Below are 25,215 nucleotides of genomic sequence, written 5' to 3'. Positions count from 1 at the left end.
ATTTGGACTTAAGAGCTATTAACATTATTAATGAATTTTTAATAGAAATTCTGGAACTATGATGATGAATTATGTGTTCCAATAAATTTGACTAACCGTTGTGACAAAAAAACGACACAATTGGCATCTGGAGTACTTAACATAATAGTTTGGACTAAATCTTTTAAAAAAAACCTTCGCACCAATCTCTTCGAAAATAAAATTGTAATCGAGCATTGAATATTTAATTTCATTATTATAACGTGAATAAAATTTATTCGAAACTAGTTGTTCTCAGCATGTACGAAAATTACAACACATATATTAATTTTGTAATACTGAAGATGACTTAATATAAGGCCGAAACGTCTATTTTATTGTATTATTTTTATTTTATTGTAATCTATTAAAATTTAGCTACTAACATCTTGCACTCGTAGTGTATGCTTTTTTAATCATATTGTTTTAAGTTTAATCACGTTTTGACTTCTAATGTTTTTACAAACACATAATATAATAAAATATCTTGACACAAAACAACAAAAAAGTTATATAGAGACAAGACTTGTATATAGACATATGCCCCATTTGGCTTTATTTCTAAATATATCATATATTAACTTTTGCCTTATACGATAATAAACTGATATTATATGTCGAATAATTTTTCATCAAATAGTGTTTTGTAATTCGCACTCGGCATTAGTATAAAACTTTACTTTCAAAAATCTTGCTTCAACCTTCCGATGGGCCTTAAAGCTTTCCAAATGAAGGAAAACCTTCCAATGGAACAACACTGGCTGGGCCGGAAAACCAGCTTACTTATTAGATGTCTATATCCTCTACTGCTACTGTTCATTGAAGACGACACTTTAAAGATCCAGCTTCGATCGTTATAGGTATCTTAATTTCTAGTTCTTATTAGTTGTGTTCTCACATGTACGGTCTAAAATAAGATTCTTATTATTTATAATATCGGACATTATATCTAACTTCGGCGTAAATCGAGCCGTGTAAACATAGTAATAGACATTTTTTATACATACGAAAAGTTACTGCTACCGATTACTGTCAATAGAAGATTAAATAATAAAAATATTTATAAATAATAGTTCAAATATATAAATATTTTTTACATATCGTAAAGATCAGATTCTTCTATACTTACGCATGCTGCAGTAACTAATATCACAAGAGCGTTCAACAGAACACTCAATATGTTGTAACTTATCAATAAATTATTGTGCAATAGATGCATTCTACTGAATGCACCCAATATATTGCAAATTAAAGAATAAAATTTAAAAAAATCAAAACAAAGTACAAGTTGAAAGTGATGACAAGGTTGTGGAACCTGTCACGTACCATAAATAATACTAGAAGTCATTCAGTCATCGGGCCATTGTTCCATCGGGAACAATTAACCGGTGTAGTAATCCTATTTGCAAAGAATAATTGGATTTGTAGATTCGTCTAATTTATTATTATATTAAAATAATAAAAAATGCATATCAATAGTAATTAAGAATACAGCAATTAAGATAAAAGTATTTAATTTGTTAATTTAATTAATTTGATAACGATTATTATAGTGATATATTAATGTGCATTCACGAATCTAATAACTCGATACAAACAAATTCTTTCTTCAGTATTAGCACTGTTCATCACATTTAGTGATGTAGGGTGGTGCACATTCGCTATGTTTTATGCCGAACGAAAAGGCGGGAGTCGATTTAGGTGACAGAATAGCATATATCGGGCCTGGACTTTCAGAAATTAACTGTAATGCACGTCTAGTACCAGCAATAGTATACATCGGTGCTCTTGGTTTCACTGCATCCAAACTATACGAATAGAGACCTGCGTTAATTTGGGGCTTCTTCACAGCTGTGCGCAATCCTCTACAAACAGTATAATTCATATAAATATGAGTCATATTCTAAAATGAACGAGTAAAAATTACGAAAGAAATATTGAATGTACATGGAAAACGCTGGCGCATCAGTAACAGGCTTGATGTAATAAGGTCCTGGAGTTTCACTAGGTTTTCTAAATTTAGTTCTCCATTTGACTGAATAAAGTGGACCATAAGGGACATCGGGAAACATATATTTTGGACCAGGTCCGAACACAATGTCTGTCAAATATAAAAGAGAAAGAAATAATAACGTTAGATAAAAATATAAAATATTTTTAAAAGATAGCATGGATATCTCACTAATAAAATGTATTATAATTCAATAAAACATTTAATTTATATTACAATAAGATGATGACATCTTGATTGAGATTTGACACAAAAATTTCATTGAATTTTATATTAGTTTAACGCAATATTGCGTGTTATTTGGAAAATATTGCAAAAATATAGTAGAGATATTATATTTTAATATTTCATAAATGTTTTCAAATATTGCTACAATATCGTGAAATGCATATATTATAATATTTTAAAAATATTGTAGATATATTTCTTTATGATATATATTCTGTGTCCAAAATTAAATTAATAAATTAAGTACAGTATTAACTAAAGTGTATTAAATAAAGTTATTAAAATTATTCCACATAAATTAAGTATATCTATTATTAACTAATTGTATTATAATTAAAATTATTAGAATAATTCAAAAACAAAGTAATATTTACAATTAATCGACTAACTACAAGAATTGGCTATCGCGGTTATCCATATAGCACAAAAGTTTCCAGCAATATTGCTGCAATGTTGCAATATTGCATATTGCAATGTAATATTTCAAAATAAATGTAGAATATGCAACATGATTTTAATAATGCTGCAGCAATGTTCTAAAAAACTGTAAAAATAAATTACTACAACTTTGTGCTTGAACATTTATGTATGCATGTACATTTTATGTAGGGTGATTAGATTTAACCATAGATAAAAACTAGAACATTCCTGATTGAAAAGTAATACAAAAGTAAGATACAAATTTCAAAAATAAGACAAAAAAAATATTTTAGGTTAAATCGTAGTATATAAAATAAGTTGTATATTTGACTCAAAAGTTCAAGACAACGTACGTTTAATCACAGATACATAGTAATAATCTAGCAATTGGTATTCATTTTGAAAGAGAGAAATTGGTACTCATTTTGAGAGAGAGAGAGAGAGAAAGAGAGGCGCGAGTGGAAATTATTAAGCCCATTGCACATAAAACATATAGTAAGCTAATAATTAGAGCGTTACTATATATTTTATATGTGATAGACTTAATAATTTCCGCTCTCTCTCTCTCTCTCTCTCTCTCTCTCTCTTTCTCTCCCCCCTCCCTTCCCCTTCTCAAAATGAATATCAAAAAGAGTACTTCCCAGACACGTTGAAAACCTGGCCGAACGTCTCCAGACACTTGAAAAAAAAAAGAGTACATGTCCTCAATCAGCAGACAATGTTTTTAAAAATGTTTTTAAAAATATTTAAAAAACATTTTTTTAAATATTTTTAAAAACATTAAAAATAATGGGTTAAGTCCTTTTTTTAATTATTAGGTGTTGGAATTAATTCGTAGCGTTTTACAAGTGATGGGAAGTACTTTCATTAATGTATTTTTTAATGCTCATGTGAAATAAATAACATTCTTTCATTAAAAAACGCTACGAATTAATTCCAACACCTAATAAAAAAACATTTATTTTAATGTTTAAAGAAACATTTTTTTAACGTTTAAAAAACATTTATTTAACGTTTGAAGAAACATTTCTTTAACATTAAAAAAGTTTTTTAATGTCATAATTATTTAAATAAAATTAGAAAAAATAATGTAGAATTTTTATTTATTTATTTTTTTTATCGACAGTGCCTAAACATTAGACAACTAATTTTATTAAATAATTCTAATTTTTAATTATATTGTATTTTAATCTTTTTTACTTATCGGCCGGGTTTTGAACCTGGGATCTCAGGATTATGAGTCTCGTACCTTATGCGCCACTTATAACTATTGATGCATATAGTTCTTAGATTAATTCTACAATGTGCTTTTTGTTTCCTGTTTCTTGCTGTTTGTCTCTTGCCTTTTTGGTCAATAAGACAAGAGACAAACAGCAATAAACAGAAAACGAAAAGCACATTGTAGAATTAGTCTTATTGTCCATATGTGATACACTTACCGCAATTATATTGTGTTAATTTCTCTTCCGTGATTATTTTATTATACCCGTTTTTTATTAATTTTAGAAAATATTTTTTACATATTTATAATAAACGTCAGACAAATGTTAAATGAATGTTTTTTTAATCATATTTTAAATAAATAAATAACAAAAAACAAACATTTATTAAATGTCATATAAACGTTTAAAAAAGATTTAATAAATATAAAATAATATTTCTTTAAATCATTATTTCAAATAAATAATTAATGTTTATATAAGTAATGTTAAATGAACATTTACTAAATGTTAAATAACATGAAATAAATGTTTCTTAGCATCACATTTTAAATAAATAAATAATGTAAAACAAACATTTTATAAACGTTAAACAAACATTTAAAAAATATTTCTTTAGACCTTTATTTCAAATGAATAATTAATGTTAAATAAACATTAAATAAACGTTTAAAGGTTTTTTCAAACCATTATTTTAAATAAAAGTTAATTCAAAATAAACGTTAAATAAATATTTAAACAATGTTTTTTCAAATGAAAAATTATTAATGTAAAATAATGTTTAATAAACGTTAAATAAACGTTGAATTAATGAATTTTAAAAACGAATCGTGAAAAATGTAAAGTTAATGAAAAATAAACGTTTAAAAAACATTTAAAAAACATTGTCTGCTGATTGGGTCCGAGAAAAACCGAACATCATAATTTTGTTTCATTAAATTTATTAAATATCAATCAATTTTACATATATTATTATTTAAACTCATGCTTAAATACTGGATCCGTATATGAAAAATCTTTTATCAGAATGAATTACGAAATATTCTGGTGAAAAATTATTCATAATACAGAATGTTCAAACTCCTTGTATATGGGACATTTCACATCAATGAGAATAAGTATCTGGATAAAATTTTTGAAGTCTAAATAAGACGGTCGAAGACTTAAAATTTTTGTTTTTATATGTATAATAGTTTAAGGAAAATGTAGCGTTTTTAAAAATTTTTTTAAATTTAAAGCGATTGCTTCAATATGGCAGTTAGAATGAATACCAAACTTATGAAAATTATTGAAAACGTTTATTTCATTGATCAGGTGATTCAAAATTCATTTCATTTCCATGAAAATCGATATTTGTGGATTTGTCGAATCACTATGAACAATCCGTAGTCATATTTCCAAAATTCGAAATAACGCATCCAATATGACGACTGTACTGAATGAAGAACTGAACTGGAGAACTGACTGGCATTCTTAAATCATTAATTAAGTCCAAGATTTCAATCCTAAAAATCGATATCTGAATGTTTTTCGGGCTACTCATGAATAATTCGCAGATTTAGATTTCCAAAATTTAAAATGGCGGATGCAACATGACAACTGCAGTGGAAAGAGAATTGGCTGAAATGTTGCAGAAGAAATAAGGAATTAGGAACAAAGAATAAACAATTTCAATTAGATTTCTATTAGAACAATTTCTATTAGAAACCGTGTATTCCGATGCATCCGATTTCTGATAGGTTAAAATTATTTATTCTTTATTCCTAATTTCTTCCTGCTATTGTGCGCAAGGCCTAAATCAGGCCTATCAGATAGATTCGAATGTACATGACCAGACAAAACCTCCGGTTGTAAAAATTACTACTTTAAATTGTTTGTATTTCGTATGAAGAGTTTTGAAGTGCAAATAAAAGGTTTGTGAGTCATTCTATTAATTATAATTAATGAATCTTTTTTGGACTATGTACTTGAAATGGACTATGTACTACAAAATAACCGGATCTAAATTCAACAATGTTCATACATGGAATCGTTTGTATTTTGTATGAATAGTTATGAAGTACAATTAAAAACATTTGTGAGCCTTCCAGACGCTTTTAATAAAATATTAGATGTCATGTATTTGACTGAAATATAGATTCAGGTACTATAGTCACAGAAATTCCGTTAGACGCGATCAGCAGACTCTCTAGTACTTCGATATTCCTAGTTCTTTTCCGATCATACCATTATCGATCATAACAAAATTGCTCTGTTCAACAGGAAAAGTAATTGTTAAGATTAGAAAATCTATCAGGGACAGTGGGATGTATAGACCAGTACTTATTGGTTCGGGACAGTTACGCCAAAGTTGCAGACAGTAAAAAGATTGCTCTAACAAAACTGTTCTCACACCTTACTATCTTCATGGATTAGAAATATTCCAAGCGGACACTGTCTAGGCTGCAACTTCTAGACAGTTAGGCCCCAAGCGGATAGAATATGTTATTATTCATTTGTTCGGAGCGGCTTAGTCACCCCGAATCAATAAACTAGTCTATACACCTAATTGTCTACATGACAGATTTTCAAATCTTAACAACAACCCATCCTGAGCAATTCCATAATACGCTCAGGAATATCGAAACACTAGAGAAAGACTGACGATAGCGCCTGAACTTCCGGAGCGCTGTAGCGTCTTCAATCTATATTTCGGTCAATTGCATGATTTTTATGTAGTTAATTATAAATGTGAATGACTCACAAACCTTTTTAATGGTTTATAACTCTTCATACGAAATACAAACAATTCCATGTATAAACATTGTTGAATTTAGATCCGGCTGATTATTTCGGTCGAGTACATGATCCAAAAAAGATTCATTAATTATAATTAATAGAATGACTCACAAATCTTTTTAATTGCATTTCAAAACTGTTTATACGAAATACAAACGATTTAAAATAATAATTTTTACAGCGGGAAGATTTGTCTGGTCATGTACATTCGCAAATGCTAGATAGTAGTTTGCGAGCCAGCTGTGCAGTGCGCTGCCAAGCGCTTCCCCCTCCAACTCGACCCGTCGGCCGATTTCAGAGAGTCAGTCGTCGCGATGTAGGCTCTACTTCCCATAATAAATTATAAGAAACTTCGATTTTTTTTCTTCTTTTGTTCACGACATTACGTCGTGTGTAGCAAAAATTTTTTCAGAATTTTTTAGTACCATATTTTCTCATGTTGATAAAAATAGTTGCCAATAAGAAAATGTAATATTAAAAAGTTGATAAAAAATTCTGAAAAATTTCTTAGCGCTCTATGAGAAGAAAATTAATAAGATTTGTCTCTTGCGTTTTTCTGTAAAATTGATAATACTTGAATAAAAAATTATTAAAAATCAATATTCAGCAATTTTTAGTAATTAATTTCTTATTAACTATTGCGAAAATTGCAAAATGATAAAGGACTTTTCGACTTCCGTTCAGTCCGCTCTACCTGTGCACGAAATATTTGGTGGTAATTTTGGGACACCCTACATCCTCCATTTAAAAAAACCGTTATATTCAGCTAACGCTAAATATTCACAGAAAATTCGATTAGTTCTACTAATTACCAGGTGTAGAAGTATGAAACCGGAATTTTTTTGTAAAAATTACACGTCTGTTGTTTGAAAATGATAAAAAATTTTTTATTCAAAATAATCTCCATTGCTATTTATACATTTTTCCCACCTCTCCGGCAATGTATGAATGCCACGCCAAAAAAACAGTTCTTCTTTTGAAGCGAACCAGTTATCGAGCCATTTTCGTACATTTTCATACGAATTGAAGTGTTATTCAGCGAGAGCATGTCCCAGTGATGTGAATAGATGATAATCGGACGGAACCAAGTCTGGAGAATAAGCCGCATGCGCTAATATCCCAACTGAACGCCTCGATCGTTTCCCTGACCCGTTTTGCTGTGTGTGATGGAGCATTATCATGAAGCAAAATGACTTTGTGTTACCTTTTTCCATATTCCGGTCGTTTTTCACATAATGCTCTATTTAAATCGATCATTTGCTGTCGGTAGCGATTAGTGTTAACGGTTTCACCAGGTTTTAACAGCTCATAATAGATTACACCCTTCTGATCCCACCAAACACAGAGCATTGTCTTCTTTCCAAAGCGATTTGGTCTTGCAGTGGATGTCGATGATTCGCCTGGATTCACCCATGATTTACGACGCTTAAGATTCTCAAAATATATCCATTTTTCATCACCTGTGACGATTCGATGGAGAAATGACTTTCTTTTGTATCTGTCGAGCAGCATTTCACAAGTGGTTTTTCGATTTTCTTGCTGTCTTTCATTCAGTTCATGCGGAACCCATTTTCCCACTTTCTGAATCTTGCCCATAGCTTTCAAACGAATGGAGATGGCTTTCTGCGTTACATTCAATTGATCCGCGAGTTCTTGTTGAATTTGAGTATCATCTTCATCCAATAAGGCTTGCAATTCATTGTCTGTGAACTTTTTCGGTGGTTTCCCACGCTCTTCGTTTCTCACGTCAAAATCACCACTTTTGAATTTTTTGAACCACTCGAAACACTGTGTTTTACCAAGAGCATGTTCACCATAAACTTCGACAAGCATTCGATGCGATTCTGCAGCAGTTTTCTTCAAATGATAACAGAAAACCAATGCTGTCCGCAAATCGTTCGTAGGCACAAAACTCGACATGTTTAAGGTTAGAAAAAAATATACCGGTGTATGGAACTTGGGTTGTTGTATGTTGGAAATCTTCGTCAGCTGTTAGAGAGAGATGATGGCGCTGCAGATGCGGTCTTGTGGTCCTTAAACTGATAGCTAGTGCCATATATAGGGAAATTCCGGTTTCATACTTCTATATCTGGTATGTACCGAATGTTTCGAAACAGTAAATGAATATATGTCATAGAATGTGCAAATGTCGATGAAATGTTCAAAATTGTGTAAATATTCCTTGTATATTTCATGAAAATCGCGAGCGAACGAGCAGTATACATCTTCGTCGACAGAAGGTCGCGCACATTACTCGTAAACAAGAATCATCTGAGAGAGAATATAAGGAGTGGAGTACAGTCTGTGAAGACCTCAAAATTGGGCTCCAAAGTGAAAACACATTAAATTATATGTAATTAATTAATTGTGTTTTCCAAAGTAAATTTTTTTTTAAATTGATTCACGGACGACCTGATTTGAAAATTTTGAAAAAATTAAAATTTTGCAGAATATGAAACATTCTCAAAATATGTAACGACATACAAATAAAATTTTTAACCGACATTCAAATGTTATTTTTACATATAAATATTCGGAATTTTTGGAGTATTCTTGGAATGTTTTTTTTTGGAGGGGGGGGGGGGAATTTTATGAACATTTTATGAATATTTTAAGAATATTTAACGTTTGCTGGGTAGAGTGACATCACAACAATCATGGTTACGTCATGGTGACGTGCAAATGTTCGCTTTATTATAAATGTAATGTTACAGCAATGTCATGGTTATGTGTGATTGCTTTGTAACATATGTTATTTTGTTATAACAATCTCACAGTGACATTATATTTATTCTTCCTGATTATCTTATTGTGACTCTATTGTGACATGAATGTGATGTCCTTTGCTATGGGGGATAATTATATAAATTTCTTATGTATTATGTTGTGACATGACAATTTTTGTCACTGTCGCGAATCATTTGCGGAGAGATCTTTGCATCTTCCCGGCAAAGAGCGAGCGCGCAAACAGACGTGCGCAAATGCGAGCGTGCGCTAATCATTTCTTTAGTTAATTTATTTGTGAGAACTTTTTTTTTTTATAATAATTAATTTTACATTTAGATCTAAAATTACTGACAGGCCATACTCTGAGCTCTGAGAGCCGCCTCACCCGGAGATTCGAGAAAAACGTTTCTATTCTTAGGTTATGTGTATTCGCTTACGCACATACAACCGAACACACATAATCTAAGAATAGAGATATTATTCTTTGACATCATGTTCTGATAGTAACAGGAAGTAAATTATCATTAAAACTGCATGAAGAATAAGGCATTCTTCATGTAAAATTGATATAATCTACCATGCAAATTCTATTATGTAAGAACAATGTCGTGGAACGAAAGCGACATCTAGATCGAACTAATTCAGATAATCATTTTTAATGACACTTTTTGACGGACCTCGTCCATATAAGTTCGGTCTCCTGATCTTTATCCTCTATGTGTATATCTGTATACTGTGATATTATTTTTGTTTAGGTCTATTTGTTATTGCTGCACTCTGAACCGGTGCAATAAGTTGAAGTGAAACAAATATATATTTACAGTTTTAAGTTTCAATTTATTGCATTGTGTGTACCAATTCAAAAAGTGCAACAATAAAAAACAAACCTATTGGGTGAACACAAGAATACGATTCGTGGAGGCACTCGAGTGATGTTTCTGAATACAGCCTAACTACAAGGTGCGTCCCAAAATTTTCCGAACTTTTGAAATAAAACAACAACGGTTTACTTTTTTTTTCAAATTCAAATTGTTTATTCAAAGTAGTCCCCGTCGGACTCAATACAACGTTTGGCACGATCTAAAAGCATTTCAAATGAGTGTTTTATGTCGTTCAACGTCCTTCAGAATAGTGGTACAAGTCCTTTGGATGTCTTCTACGTCCACATACCGCTTTCCTTTCATGGACAAATGCATTTTGCCGAATAGGTAGAAGTCACAAGGTGCCATATCAGGCGAATACGGGGAATGGTTGATTGTTAAAATGTGATTTTTAGTCAAAAAATCAGTGACAAGTGTCGAACGGTGAGATGGCGCATTATCGTGTAACAAGCGCCAACTTCCTCCTTCGCGATATTCTGGCCGAATACGACGAATGCGGTGCACCAAACGCTTCAAAACGCTTACATAGAATACAGCATTAACTGTTTGGCCTGCTGGAACGAATTCTTTGTGCACAATACCCTTGGAATCATAAAAACAAATGAGCATTGTCTTCACTTTTGACTTCTCTAAACGCGATTTTTTGGGTTTTGGGTCGTTTCGCGCCTTCCATTCCGCGCTTTGACGCTTGGTTTCTGGATCGTATTGAAAACACCACGTCTCGTCACCAGTAACAATGCTATAAAGGAAGTTTTGGTCCTTTTTTGCTTCCTTAATAATGTCCTTTGAATGTTGAATTCGATGCATTTTTTGGTCGTCAGTCAACTTGTGTGGAACAAATCGTGCACAGACTTTTTGTAGGCCCAAATGTTCGGTCAAAATGCGATAAATCGTTGATTTGGGGATGTTCAATTCCATTTCCATGTATCTCACTGAAGATTTTGGCTCATGCTTGATGAAATTACGCACAACTTCGATGGAATTTTCGTTAATTGTCGATTTTGGGCGACCTGTATGTGCGTCGTCATTTATGTCCTCACGACCGTTCTTGAATCGCGTATACCACTCATAAACACTGGCACGGGCTACACAATTATCACCATAAACTTGTTTCATCAAATTATGGGTTTCGGTAAATGTTTTACCAAGTTTAAAACAAAACTTAATATTGGCTCTTTGTTCGAAGTTCATTCTCGTACCGATGTATACAACATACTGACACTTGAGACGCCATAACTTCGTTTCCACTGAACCAAATGTCATGAAATTTTTACTGGAAGTCAGCTAGGGATGTACCTTTCAAACGCGCAATCGAACACACGGATGGCGCCACCCGACCTATCCCTATTGAAAAAGTTCGGAAAATTTTGGGACGCACCTTGTATAAAATCCGTGCTAGAGATCCGTTTCGATTCGCGCCGACCTAATCTATTCTGGATATCTTTTTCTGGGTATCAATTATGTATCTTTTTTCCTAGGGTGAAAAAGTGAAAAGTAAAAATTTTTTGTATGTATGTATGTATATATACATGTACAGCCAGTCAGAGAAAGGTTGCAACACAAACTTTTTTTCTAGAGCGAAAACGTGAAAAGTGAAAAATGTTATGTGTATACAATCGGTCACAGAAAGGTTGCAATACTTTTTTTTCTATGGATTTCGAAATGCAGCCTACTCACTAAGCGATTGATTTTTATTTGTGGATCCATGAATAAGAACCAATCGCTCGGTGAGCAAGCTGCATTCCGAAATTCATCGAAAAAAAAGTATTGCAACCTTTCTGTGACCGGCTGTATACATACATAATATTTTTCATTTTTCACGTTTTCGTTCTAGAAAAAAAGTTATATTAATACTCTGGCGACCTAAATTTGTTTATCAGTGTGCGAGCTTTAATGTACCGGCGACAGACTTTATTTCACGTTGTCAATATTCGCCTTTCTGGTGTGATCTTTCATAGAGCTAAATTTAACAAGATCTAATACGATTGTCTTATACCCGTATTCATAATCAAGCCTTATATTTAAGACTTTCTTAAATTTATTTTCAGATACTCTACAAAACTATTTCATTGACTACTGAGCTAAAAATAAAGGAGGGAGTGTGGCCAAAATTGGCCACATGACCTATTTTATTATTTTTGGAAAGTTTCCCAAGCTTTCCTGGATAAATAAGTATTTTTCCATGAATCTACGAACTTTCTAAATGTCAACTGCATAGATTTTAAAAGTGTCTATTCAGAGTCAACTTTGGCCATTTTTACACTCCCTCCTTCAAGGAAGCTTTAAATATAAGATCTGACTATGAATACGGGCATTAGAGACATTAGAGGCATTATAAAAAGTCTAGCCATCCAAATGTCAAATAAAAATAGTAGGAATATTTTTAATGCTTGCACTTTACACTTTCGTATTTAAAGTTAGTTCCACGATCGTAAATTGGGACGGACGTGTTTGTCTTATCTCGACTTAGATGTTGCGTCATCCCCAATTTTTGTTAAACCTGCCGGGCTTTTTTCTTATGCAGCACAGAATTTGCAGCAATATTTTTACAAAATCTCTGCAATATTGCTGTAACATGTAATGTTGCTGCAATGTTGCAGAAGTGCTGCTGCAACTTTTGTGCAACTTTGTGTTGTAAGTTGTTTCGATTTCACATTTCGTTTCTATTACTCTCCCTTCCTTTGTAGATGTCAGCAGAACACATTTGATACTAATCGTATTGTTGTTTGAAACTATGTTTTCATTTGAAATTTTATATTTTTATTTAACAAATTGTATATTTCTCCATAATTATATTATTTCTTTATAATTATACAATAACATTTTCTTATAATATAAAATACATCAATAAAGAATGTTTTGCGTTATTTCATGTCTACAAGTTTTTCAATAAGCGCGCCATTTCCTTATGATTAGTGCATAGTGAGGGCAAGCTAACATGAGCCAATCGAAAACATGGGCCAGATTCTGTTTTTCTAGGGATTCTAAGTTGTCTAACAGGCGTTAATAGAGAATTTTTGCAATAACATAAATCCAGATACGATGAACGCTAAAGTTATGTTATCCTTTTTTCAATTAATTATTAAAAAAAAGATAACGTAGTGTTGTTAGACTGGTCGGGTTTCAGACGCATACGTCCAATGTAGCTTCTGAAACCGGTCACTAATAAATAGGAGATCATTAGTCGCTTATGTAAAATTTTTTCAAAAATATTGAAAATTTTAATATATTTTTCATATTTTACATATGTATACATGTATAGAAATATATTATATATATTTATATATATGTGTATATATATATATATATAAATATGTGTGTAAAATATGTAAAATATATTAAAATTTTCAACATTTTCAACCCTAAGCGACTAATGATCTCTTATTTACTAATGACCGGTACGTTACTAAAGCTACATTGGACGCGTCTGAAACCCGTCTAATACTGAGATAACGTGACTTTAGTTTGGATCCTCATACAGAGCACTGATTGGTAAAAAGCCGTTGTGGGGATAAAATTTACCTCCATCATTCATTTTTCATCAATTAGCGTTCGGTGTCAAAGCGTTGTCTGTATGAGGATCCGGGTTTAGCGTTCACCATATCTGGATAAAAAATATTGCAGCAATATTACAAAATATTGTAATTTTAATATTTTGTAAAAAATGTCGTAATATATCTATTGTTGCAATATTTCAGTAAATGAGTACGCGGCTCCGCCACGAGAGGGATATGTTTCTCCTAAGGAAAAAACGTCCAAGAATCTTATAAAAAGAAGTATGCAAATGGAGCGAGTCTTCTGAAGATTTCTAACCTTTTTCGAGGCTTGTTCGGATTCCCACCTAGGTATTCTCTAGCTGTCATATCATCCTTGTTTAATGTTCAATAAATAACAAGGATGGAGTAATACCTAAGTGACACTCGAGAATCTGAACATAGCTTTGGATGTGCTTTCTAAACCCACGAATATTTTTTCATCATAACTTGTATATAACCAATAAGATTGGAAACAAGATCATTTATGTTAAATAACATTACTTTAAAATACGTAGCGCCACTACGATCTGAGTGTTGAGATGTTGAACTAATATATTATTGAACTAATATATTAGTTGAACTAATATATATTCATATAAATGAATTAATTTCAGAAATGATAATTACGTGCCGATATGGTTGTCGGACTTTCAACGCAATCAATCTGAAATATTAATAATCCCCCCAAATTTCTCAAATTAATCTTAAAAAACTGTAATAAACTTATTGCGAAAAATATTGCCTCGGCCGGGAGTCGAACTCGGATCTCTTGCATTCCATGCGAGCGTCCTGAGCCTTTAGACTACCGAGACTTTAGCAATATTCTTCGCAATAACCAATATGGAATATAGATATTTATCATATATATTTTGGAATATGATGCTAAACAATATATGCAATAATTAGCAATTAATAAAACTAAAAAAGAATAATTATTAAAATATTGCATAATGTTACTGAAATATTGCATAATACTTATTTTCACATACAAAAATACACATGCTATACCGTTTGAGTCTAAGGGATCGCTATGCTTGTCCTAACGTGTCAAATTTTAAACTAAAACGTCATTTGTTACTGTATAGACTTCGTTTTTTGGTCGGTAACAAATCATGACATTTTAGTTTAAAATTCGACACGTTGGGAGTGTTAGGACTAGCATAGTGACTCCTTAGGTCCACTCCAACGATATATGGCATATATATTTTTATATTTTTGTATTTTTGTATGTTTTGTAGTTTTAGTGAAAATAGATAATGTACAAAAAAATAGCCGGTAACGAATTTTTTTCACTAAAATTTTTTTTTCACTAATTTAGCTTAGTTTAGCGGCCCCATAGAAACGGTATGGCACCTACTTTCCGATTGATTTTTTTGACGTAATCTATCACTAGAAATAAACAGCTAGCAGATAATATATTAAGAAAAAAGCAAAAAATTTTTTACAACTTCAATCACACATCATCAATTTTAAAACCGCGGAAGGTCTGTCATACTTGCATTTCCTTCATATTTATCTAATAAATGACGAATTAATGATGGCTTCAAACAGTAACAAATAAAGACCATTTTTGTGTCACTTCCCAGACTATTACATTTTTTCTTAGAATTTTTTATACATGGTGTTTCAGGACTGTGAGAGCATGTTCTACAAATGAAAATAAAAAAAAAATATTATATGAAATTTGGCTAGAAATGCTTTATTACAAAGTTCTAAACAAATATTATAACAGAACATCTAATAGAAAACAACGAATTTTGCATTGCACAAAAAATAAAAGTGTACATTTCATGTATGAAAAGGTCGAATGTGTTTGTTAATTTCATATTCACATCATATTTACTATCTTTAAACGATATATGTATTCATAGTCAGACTTGTACTTAAGGCTTCCTTAAATTTATCTTTAGATGTTCAATAGTTAATAAAATAATTCGTAGAGTATCTGAAGATAAATTTAAAGAAGCTTTAAGTACAAGATCTAACTATGAATACGAGCATATATCATTTAAAGATAATAAATATGATGTGAATACATACGAAATTAACACATTCGACTTTTCCATACATTAAATGTACACTTTTATTTTTTGTGCAATGCAAAATTCGTTATTTTCTATTTCATGTTCTATTTCAATATTTGTTCATAACTTAATAAAGCATTTCTAGCCAAACTTCATAATAATATTTTTTTCTTATTTTCATTTGTAGAATATGCTCCCATACACAGTTTGTCCGTACATCCTGAAACACCATGTAAAAATTCTAAGAAAAGATAATAGTCTAGGAGGTGATGACACAAAAATGGTCTTTATTTGTTGCCGCTTGTCATTTTTTGTACAATGCAAAATCCGTTGTTTAAATATAAGGCCTGATTATGAATACGGGCAATAGACAAATAAGGAACTGGTTAGATGGAAATTACACTCATAGATTGAGGGGATCGATTCTCTGGCCTTCAAAATCATCAGATTTAATGCCTTGATTTTTACTTATATGGAACTTTAAAAAATAAGGTTTATAGTATAAAGGTGACTTCGCATAAAGATTTAAAATACAATGAATTAATAATTAAGTTACCAAGACGCAGGAAATTCATACTGTAATAAATTCCATATTATATCGATGTCAAGCTTATATTGCTGCGCAAGGATGACATTTCGAAATGCGTTATTATATATAAATCATTCTATTAATATTTTGCAATGAAAAATCCATTGTTTTCTGTTTTACGTTTCAATATTTGTTTATAAGTTCATAATAAAGCATTTCTAGCTTTATTATAGCTTTATTATAACTTTATTATAGCTAAACTTCATATAAGATTTTTTTCTTATTCCCACTTGTATGTAGAATATACTCCGAAGAATATACAGTTTGTCCGTTAAATCCTGAAATACCCTGTATGTATTTTGAAATATTCTAAAATTTTTCATTCTATAAATTTCTAAAAAAATACCGGAAACTTTTTCAAAGGACCCCGTACAAAACATACGGAAAATGGGTCCCAGCTAATTTGACTGAATTTGTAATATATTGTAGTTCTGATCGTCCTGATCAAAAGTCTCTATAGGTACAAAATAAAATAATGAACAATTTTGGTACATCAAATTCTACCAAAACAGATTTGTATCTATGGAGATCTATGGTATCTTTTGATCAGGATGATTAGAACTATAACATATTACAAATTCAATCAAATTAATCCGGAATCCAATTTCTATATGTTCTATTTTGTGCGGGATTCTTTATAAGATTTTATCAGAAATTATGAAATGATGAAATTATATATAAAATTATAAATGAGAAATTTTTAAATTGTAAAATATTTCTGAATTCACACATGTAATAAAGAATTCCAGAAAAGATATAAACTTTACTAGCACTTTAGAAATGTGTTCTAATTTGTATTTAAAAACCTAAAAAATTTTCTAAAAACTTACAAAGTTATTCATAAATTTTGAAAAATTCGGAAGTTTACAAAAAAATTCTAAAAAAATTGTATAAAAATTCTGAAAAAAGTTACCTCGGTTGTTATAACAATATTTTATACAATCAGAGCATGATTTGATTTAAATGACCAAATCTTTTTACCACGACGTTTTAGGGCATATCCAAAAGTAAATCCCTTGGGTCTATGTTCTTTGATCATGTATTTCGGTCCTGGACTTTTTGCCACTTCGAAGATGATACGACGACCTCCAAATGTATATGCTGGGTTTCGATATCTTGAAATACAATGATCTTTGTGACCGACAAGTGTTTTAAGATGATATTGAGGCCCTGGAGCTGCAAAATACATATGTTTAATAATTTTTATAGAATGGTTTTTGAATGTGAATACATCAAAAAACAATCATGGCTATGACTATACTACTTATTACTAAATTATTTATATAATGTTATAATAATGTTCACATTATTTTTATCATGAGATTTAGTACTTTATTGGAATATTATATAAAGTTTATTTTCACCAACGTTTGTTTTCACCTCCATATAAAATCTTTATTTAAATTAGATGTGATGAATGCGTACTGATAAAGTGACATGTTATGGTGCCCTTTGTCTCTAATGTTTTTTTTTCACTTTTAGCAGTTTTGCCTTTTCTGCGCTCCTTTTTTAATGACATTTTTTAACTTGTATATTTGAAAATTTTATTTATGTATCATATATTACACATGTTATATTACTATAATTTTAATTCCAATCCGACGAAAAAACAATTGCTCATAAATCATCTTAAATCCCATGCCCATGATGCAAGTAGACAAGATTCCTGCGCATGTTTATCTGCTACAACCAATCAGAGCTTGATCTTTTTTCACCATTTTTGGTGGATTTTGTTTATTTCAATCAAAGAGGTTGTACATATATACAGAGTAGGCAAAGCATAGGGGCCCCTGTAAGTGGAAATGTTAGACAGTAGAAAAGAAAAGAATACGGGATTGCCAGAGAGAATCAAGGGAGAGTGGAACGAATTCATCCGGAAGCCGTCATGTTTAGTGCACTGTTGAAGTGAATAGGAGATATAGTAGGAGTGTAATGGAACATACGGTGCTGCGCACATTAGTATTGTACTGCACTAGTTTGTGTGTATGACATATATGTACACACACATGTACATTTGCGAAAGTGCACGTGGTGGAATTCATTAGAGAAGAAAATCACTATTTGTTCCATTCTCCCTTGATTTTTTCTGGGGATAACCATCTTTATCTTTGTCTAATGTTGAGCCACGCATAGAACTTTGAAAATTGAGTGAAACGATATATTGCTCTCCTGAAATCTCCTCATCTAACAGTGAAAATTAACAGTGTGATTAAACAAAGACGCTGATGGCCATCTCTAGAGCCATCATCTATAATAAGCGACGCATTAATAGTTAGAACTTATTCTTAAGACCGCCTTAAGTATAGTCTTAAGATGCTCTCTAGAGTCAAAAAAGAAGGCGGGATTTAAGTAAGTACTCAAAGCATATCTTGTTCAAGATTATTTGGGCTACGTTCCAAAACTTTCTCTCTGAAAATTTACTCAAAATATATAATACACATAACGTGTAATACTATATCATATAGAGTAAAATCTTTCTCGGAAAGAAAGTTTTGAAATGTAGCCTTGGAAAAGTCTGAATGTGATTCATGAACACATCTAAGCATTTGATTGAGGCTTTGTTAACCATGAATTCATAGTCATTTTAAGACAGTCTTATTTCATGCATATATTGATAAATAAGACGATCTTCGCGAAGGAAGATGTCTGAGGACGTTTTAAGCAATGGTTTTTGGAATATTAAGCGAGTAATAAGGCCGCAGCACAGACTTTTGCATAACGCATAATGCATAATGCATAAAAGAATCAACCAATAAGAATTCTTCCTTTCCTTCCAATTAACAGAAAAGAAGAGCTTTGATTGGTTGATTTCTCATCTGTGCTGTGGGTAGTTTGTAAATAGTTGCTCCGGTCGTACTTTTATGTATAATTGACCTATAGTGATAATAGAAGTCTGCATTTTTCTACGTTTTATACTTTCTTCTATTGTACATCGTTATATGTGCTATAAACTTAACCTAACCATTTTGTTTTGGAATCTTTAAAGGATAGTTTGAAAACTTGTATCTTCACTGATAGAGTGACAAAAAACTCCTCTTCTTATGACAATGGATTTGGAACATCTGAGAAATCTAGAGATGGATGAATTAAATTTTTCGAATGATGAAGAAGAAAGGCGGATACGTGCTGCTAATCGATATCTCCGTGATTATCAAAATCCTTTTGAATTCTATAGGAATAGGAATTTAAAAGAAGATTCCGTTTCTCCAAAAATTCAATAATGTTTGATATTTTATCTTTATATATATATATGCCAGGGTGGCATGAATATACAGCCCCACTCATCCCGAGCAAGTAGAGTGAACTAAACTGAATAGAAAAGTCCTCTACCATTTTGTAATGCTCGCAATAATTAACGAGATATTAACGTTTAAAGATAACCGAATATGCACGTCCTCCCGACTTATTATTGCCGAAAGTATGGCCGTCGCGATCATCTAAGCTCAAACGGCGCGGCGCGCCTGCCATTCCCACTCCTCGCGGCTCGCGCGCCGTTCGCTCAGTGGGCCGTACCTTCGACAATAGTAAGTCGAGCGGACGCGCGTATATACACACACACACACACGCGCGCACACACACACACACACACACACACACACACACACACACACACACACACACGCATGCACGCACGCACGCACGCACGCACACACGCACACAAAAACGCATATATATATATATATATATATATATATATATATATATATGTGTGTGTGTGTCAATAATATAAAAATAAATTATTAAGTAATATAACAAATATATATTTTTGTAGCTTGTTTTAGGAGATATAATATCACAATCAACAATTTCACAAATTTAGAGTGTCCACTTTGTTAGCTAGCTACATTAATCGATATATAAAAATGCTGTTATCACAAGAATCACATTTTGAAAATAAACTACTATTTCAGAGACTTTTTCAAAGATATTGAGGGATTATCAGAGAATTCTCCAAAAGTCATCTCCGAGTATTTAAAAGTCTCTGAATTTCGCTGAAACTCGAGAATTCAGTGATGTTTCCGAAGGTAGAATTTTCATGATTTCTCACTTTTCAGAGACTTTCAGCGAATTATCCGAAAATCATCCCCAAGTGTCTAAAAGTCTCTGAATTTCGTTGAAACTCGAGAATTCAGTGATGTTTCTGAAGGTAGAATTTTCATGGTTTCTCACTTTTCAGAGATTTTCAGCAAATTCTCTGAAAATCATTTCCAAATGTCTAACAGTCGCTGAATTTTGCTGAAATTCGGAAATTCAGTAGTGTCTCTGAAGATAAAATTTTCACGACTTTTCACTTTTCGGAGATTTTCAGCAAATTCTTTGAAAATCTAAGTGTCTAAAATTCTTCGAATTTCATTGAAATTTGGGAATTCAATGATATCTCTGAAGATAGAATTTTAATAGTATCTTATTTTTCAAAAGCTTTCAGAGGATTCCTTTGAAAATCATTTTCAAGAGTCTGAATGTTCCTGAATTTCACGCGAATTCAATGATGTCTCTGAAACTTAAATAGATATAAATAACACGGTTTATCAGTCGAAGAAGTGGTGTAGTACGTAATGTAGGAGACTTATAATCCAGAGGTCCTAGGTTCGAATCTCATTAGGTAAGTGTGTTTTTCAAAATAATTTCGGGTAAAATCATTACATATATCTTTTATGGAACAACTTCTATTAAATAAAGAAACAAAATTTATAAGTCTTAAAATATAAATTTTTTTTTAAGTATCACATTGAAAATAAAAAATTAAAAAATTCTAAAAGTCTATGAATATATTGTAAAAAATTTTATGAAAATCTTTAAAAGTCACTCACAATATTCTGACAAATATCTAAATTTATACTGAAAAATTCTCTGAAAAGCTCTGCAACGTGTCCAAAAATATTAAAAACATTTTCAGGAAAATTTTCAGATTTTTTTAGAAAAATTTTCAAAGAAATTTTTTCACCAGGGATGAGTTAAACCGCGAAATTCTCAATACATTTTTTTGTGATATTTGATAAAATATAGGGTGTATCCAGAAGCATAACCGTTCACTGAGTGCTCAGTGAGTTCTTGTACCTGTTTGATCTATACTTTATCAATTGAGATCTCACTTTTATATTCAGATTAGATTAGTGTACAACGGCTTTAATGTGCACTGAGTGCGCACCAGTTCTGCTAATGAAAAACGCTATAAGAAAATATTTCGTATAAAAGTATATATACAAAATAAAAACTACCTCATATTCTCATCTCATTTTCTCTTTATAGGTTGTTGGGCCAAAGACAGAAATTTTAGATATCATTCCTGAATGGCTAGGAACACAATGGCCGAATTTTTTAAAATTCTCGCATATATATGCGATATAGGCAAAATGAATTAGATGGAATGCTAGTTGGAGAGACGCTGGATAATATTCCGCATTACCTGTTTTATTTACATCGATTGATAATCCTACAATGGATGAAAAAGGTTTGATGACATATATTTTATAACTACAATTAAAAATTCTTTTATATAATTATATTATTGACACACACGCACGCTCACACACATGCGCTCGCGCGCGTTTGTGTGTATGTGTCATTAATAAACATGATACAATTATTTTATATGTATTTTTTTTGTTTCAATTATAATACAATTCACGGAAGAACAAGGAGAATTGCCGAAAAGACATTTGGTATATGGAAACGAAGATTTCCTTGTTTGTTAAAGGGCTCACGATAAAATTATTAACGTCTATATCAACTGTAATGGCATGTGCTGTTCTCCATAATATCTCATTGATTTTAAATAATCAGTTAGAAGATGATGAAGAAATAGAAAATTTAAGTAAGAAGTTCCGATGGTCGAGCTTCATTATCACCTGGAGAAGGTTTTCTCATACGAAATGCTCTCAGCTTGAAGGACTGTTCAGATAAAATTTATATTATGCCATATATATGTATCTATATATATTATATTATTTCATGTTATTCCTTTTTAATTACTTATTGACATAATATTATAAAAATGTATTTTTTGACATATGCGTTCTATTAAAATAATTAGGATAAGAGAAAAATTATAATAAAAATTATTACACATAATTGAAAGAAACATTGATTTATTACTTTAATATCTTATTTTATATTATCTCACTTTTAACGTAACATTATCTGTTACGTAACAAATGTAACAAATCTGTTATTATAAACAACTTTGGCGGTGTAATTATCTTACTTTTAAACATAATAATATCTTACTTTAAACATCTTTTGTCACATATCTTTTTTGCAACTTATTTTTATAAATATTTTGATTTGAAAACTCCTTAAGATATACACACACCTATTTGGGTTGTATATTATTGCATACATAAACTTAATTATATAACTGTAGTATATTTAAATTATAATAATTAAACTCAAAAATATACAGTCTGTTCAATAAGAACGTGATGCTCATTATGTTCAATAAGAACGTGATGCTCATTATTCTACAAAGAGCGACCGTAGCGATATCTTCCTGAACTCGTTTGAACCTTTATTTCGTGCTCTTTTGCGCAATATATCCTACCAGCACATTGTGTAGTTTACGTCAGCGAATTTATTATTTTTACAATGAGTGCCAAATTCTTGAAGCGGTACGAGGCAGTGTTTTTAGTGAATGGAATGGCCGGCAATGTCCCCAGATGCTAATCCCATTGAAAATGTGTGGTCGTACATGAAGATGAAACTCAAAGGAAAGCCAGTGTACACGGTGGAGCAGCTGTCATTTCAAATTAAGAAGATATGGCGATCTTTGCCAAAGAAATATGCAGATAACCTCGTCGAAAGTATGGAAAAAAGGTGTCATGCAATAATCAGTAATGGAGGTGATTGGACAAAATACTAGGGTAGGTAATTGCGCAATAGCTAATAATGTGTACTTCAAAAAAAAAATAAAAAACTGTCTAAATGTTTATAGTTTTTTTATTATGGCAGACACTTTCTTATTGAACAGACTGTATATACGAGGGCAAATCAATAAGTACCCGTGTTAGTAATGAAGACGCAAGCTTTTCACAAAAATTTTTTTTATTTTTCAATGTAATTCTCTTTTAGGACTTTTCCCAAACGCTTCTGCCATTTTTTTAACCCCTCAGAAAAATACAATTTGTCGAACTCTGCAAAATAGGCCTCTGTTTTGGCGATGATCTCCTCATTCGACGTGAATTTCTTTCCACAGAGCCATTTTTTCAAGTTTGAAAACAAGAAGAAATCACAGGGGACTAAATCCGGAGAATAGATGGATGCGGCAGCAATTCGTAGCGCAATTTGACCATGCTTTGAAATCGATAATCGCATCCGCTTGTTATTCACCGTGAGCAATCGCGGCACCCATCGGGCCGACAGCTTTTTCATTCCCAAGTTATCATGCAAAATATTGAATGCCATTCCATACGACACACCTACGGCCTCTGCTACTTCATGTACTTTCGTTCGGCGATCAGCGAGATTATGTCGTGGACTTTTTCAACAATTTCTAACCACGTCTGCCGGGCGGCCTGGGCGCTCCTCAAAAACAGACGAACGAATTGCGTTTGATTCGTTGAATCAATATTTGACAGTTGTCATAGATGGTGAAGAGATGGTGAAGAGTTCCCATAGACGGCATCCAACTTCGTTTTTATTTCTTCGCACGTTTTTCCATCCAAAAATAAGAAACGAATCACGGATCGATATTGCTCTTTTTCCATTGTATCGGAAAACATCAAACACGCTACGAATTGCTGTCAAATCAAGACTATTATTGCATGAATCACTCTGAAATTTTGTATGGCATCGTTTGAAAGATGGTAGTACGATAGTAATGCCAACTTGCATCAGCAACGTCGCCTGTCTTAAAACACGGGTACTTATTGATTTGCCCTCGTATGTGAAAAATACAGGACATAAAATAATCTAGAAGGTTGTAGAAAAATTATCATTAACACAATAATATTCATGTAATATGTATCCCAGGTAGCAAGCTGATTTCTTAAATGAAATCTAATGAAATTTCTCGCCAGTATAACGAAAAATAACATTAACTTGCTATCTGGGATAAATAACTCTTTAAAACTTTTATAGAGATAAATAACTCTTTTTCGTTTTAAAAAACGTGTTTGTTTTAATTTTTCATTATCCAATACGTTAGATAGTTGTTCTTTTCGTTAGTTGTTCTTCTCCACTATACAAATTTGTTAATGTATGATCTTTCTTCGTAGAACTAAATAAATCTGTAAAGCGAACACAACACAAAACACACACACACAACATACACTTATATATATATATATATATATATATATATATATATATATATATAAACACGCTCTCTCTCTCTCTCTCTCTCTCTCTCTCTCTCTCTCTCTCTCTCTCTCAATCTTTTTGAGCAAAATATGACTCGAAGAGACTGAAAATTGAACCAATCTTGAAAAAAGAGAAAAAATACTATCGTTCTTGTTCAAGAGTAGCAGATTTTCATTCTTTTGGAATGAGACATCATTCTTTTAAAGTGAGATATTACTTCAAAATAATGATGTCTCATTCCAAAATATAAAGTAAAAATCTGCCACTCTTAAACAAGAATAGTATTTTCACTCTTTTTTCAAGACTGGTTCAATTTTTTCAATCTCTTCGAATCAGATTTCACTCCATGAGATTTAGAAAACCCATACACTTCGCACAAACACAGTATACAATATACAACATAATATACAATACACATAATATACATAAATATAAGTAATAAATACCTTGCACAGTTTCTATATTGTGTGTATTTATACAATCTT

The 25,215-nt window shown here is 31.5% G+C and overlaps 1 protein-coding gene and 1 pseudogene across 1 annotated transcript; one reads left to right on the top strand and one right to left on the bottom strand.

Annotated features, from left to right (window-relative positions):
• Positions 1–45: 45 nt before the first annotated feature.
• Positions 46–19,668, bottom strand: LOC105148135 (ciliary microtubule associated protein 1B). The gene is made up of 4 exons (XM_087404954.1): positions 17,858–19,668; positions 17,414–17,608; positions 1,966–2,119; positions 46–1,883 (listed from the first exon to the last, which is right to left on the bottom strand). The coding sequence occupies exons 1-4, from the start codon at positions 17,949–17,951 to the stop codon at positions 1,634–1,636; spliced, it is 693 nt and encodes a 230-aa protein (XP_087261080.1). The 5' UTR covers positions 17,952–19,668; the 3' UTR covers positions 46–1,633.
• On the top strand, positions 19,474–23,617 carry LOC147910849 (uncharacterized; annotated as a pseudogene).
• The last annotated feature ends 1,598 nt before the right edge of the window (positions 23,618–25,215 follow it).

The sequence above is a fragment of the Acromyrmex echinatior genome, chromosome 1 (assembly GCF_024713525.1).
Source record: "Acromyrmex echinatior isolate Ae372 chromosome 1, ASM2471352v2, whole genome shotgun sequence".
NCBI lineage: Eukaryota > Metazoa > Arthropoda > Insecta > Hymenoptera > Formicidae > Acromyrmex > Acromyrmex echinatior.
The sequence above is the reverse complement of the archived record's forward strand: the minus strand, read 5'-3'. Positions and strand labels throughout refer to the sequence as shown.

What these genes read in the sequence shown, in the direction of transcription:
- LOC105148135 (XM_087404954.1), bottom strand. Translation starts at nt 17,951, where the DNA reads ATGTCATTAAAAAAGGAGCGCAGAAAAGGCAAAACTGCTAAAAGTGAA. An exon ending in CATAACATGTCACTTTATCA is followed by an intron (nt 17,609 to 17,857) that starts GTACGCATTCAT and finishes TGTATTTTGCAG; the next exon opens with CTCCAGGGCCTCAATATCAT. An exon ending in GATGCGCCAGCGTTTTCCAT is followed by an intron (nt 1,884 to 1,965) that starts GTACATTCAATA and finishes TACTGTTTGTAG; the next exon opens with AGGATTGCGCACAGCTGTGA.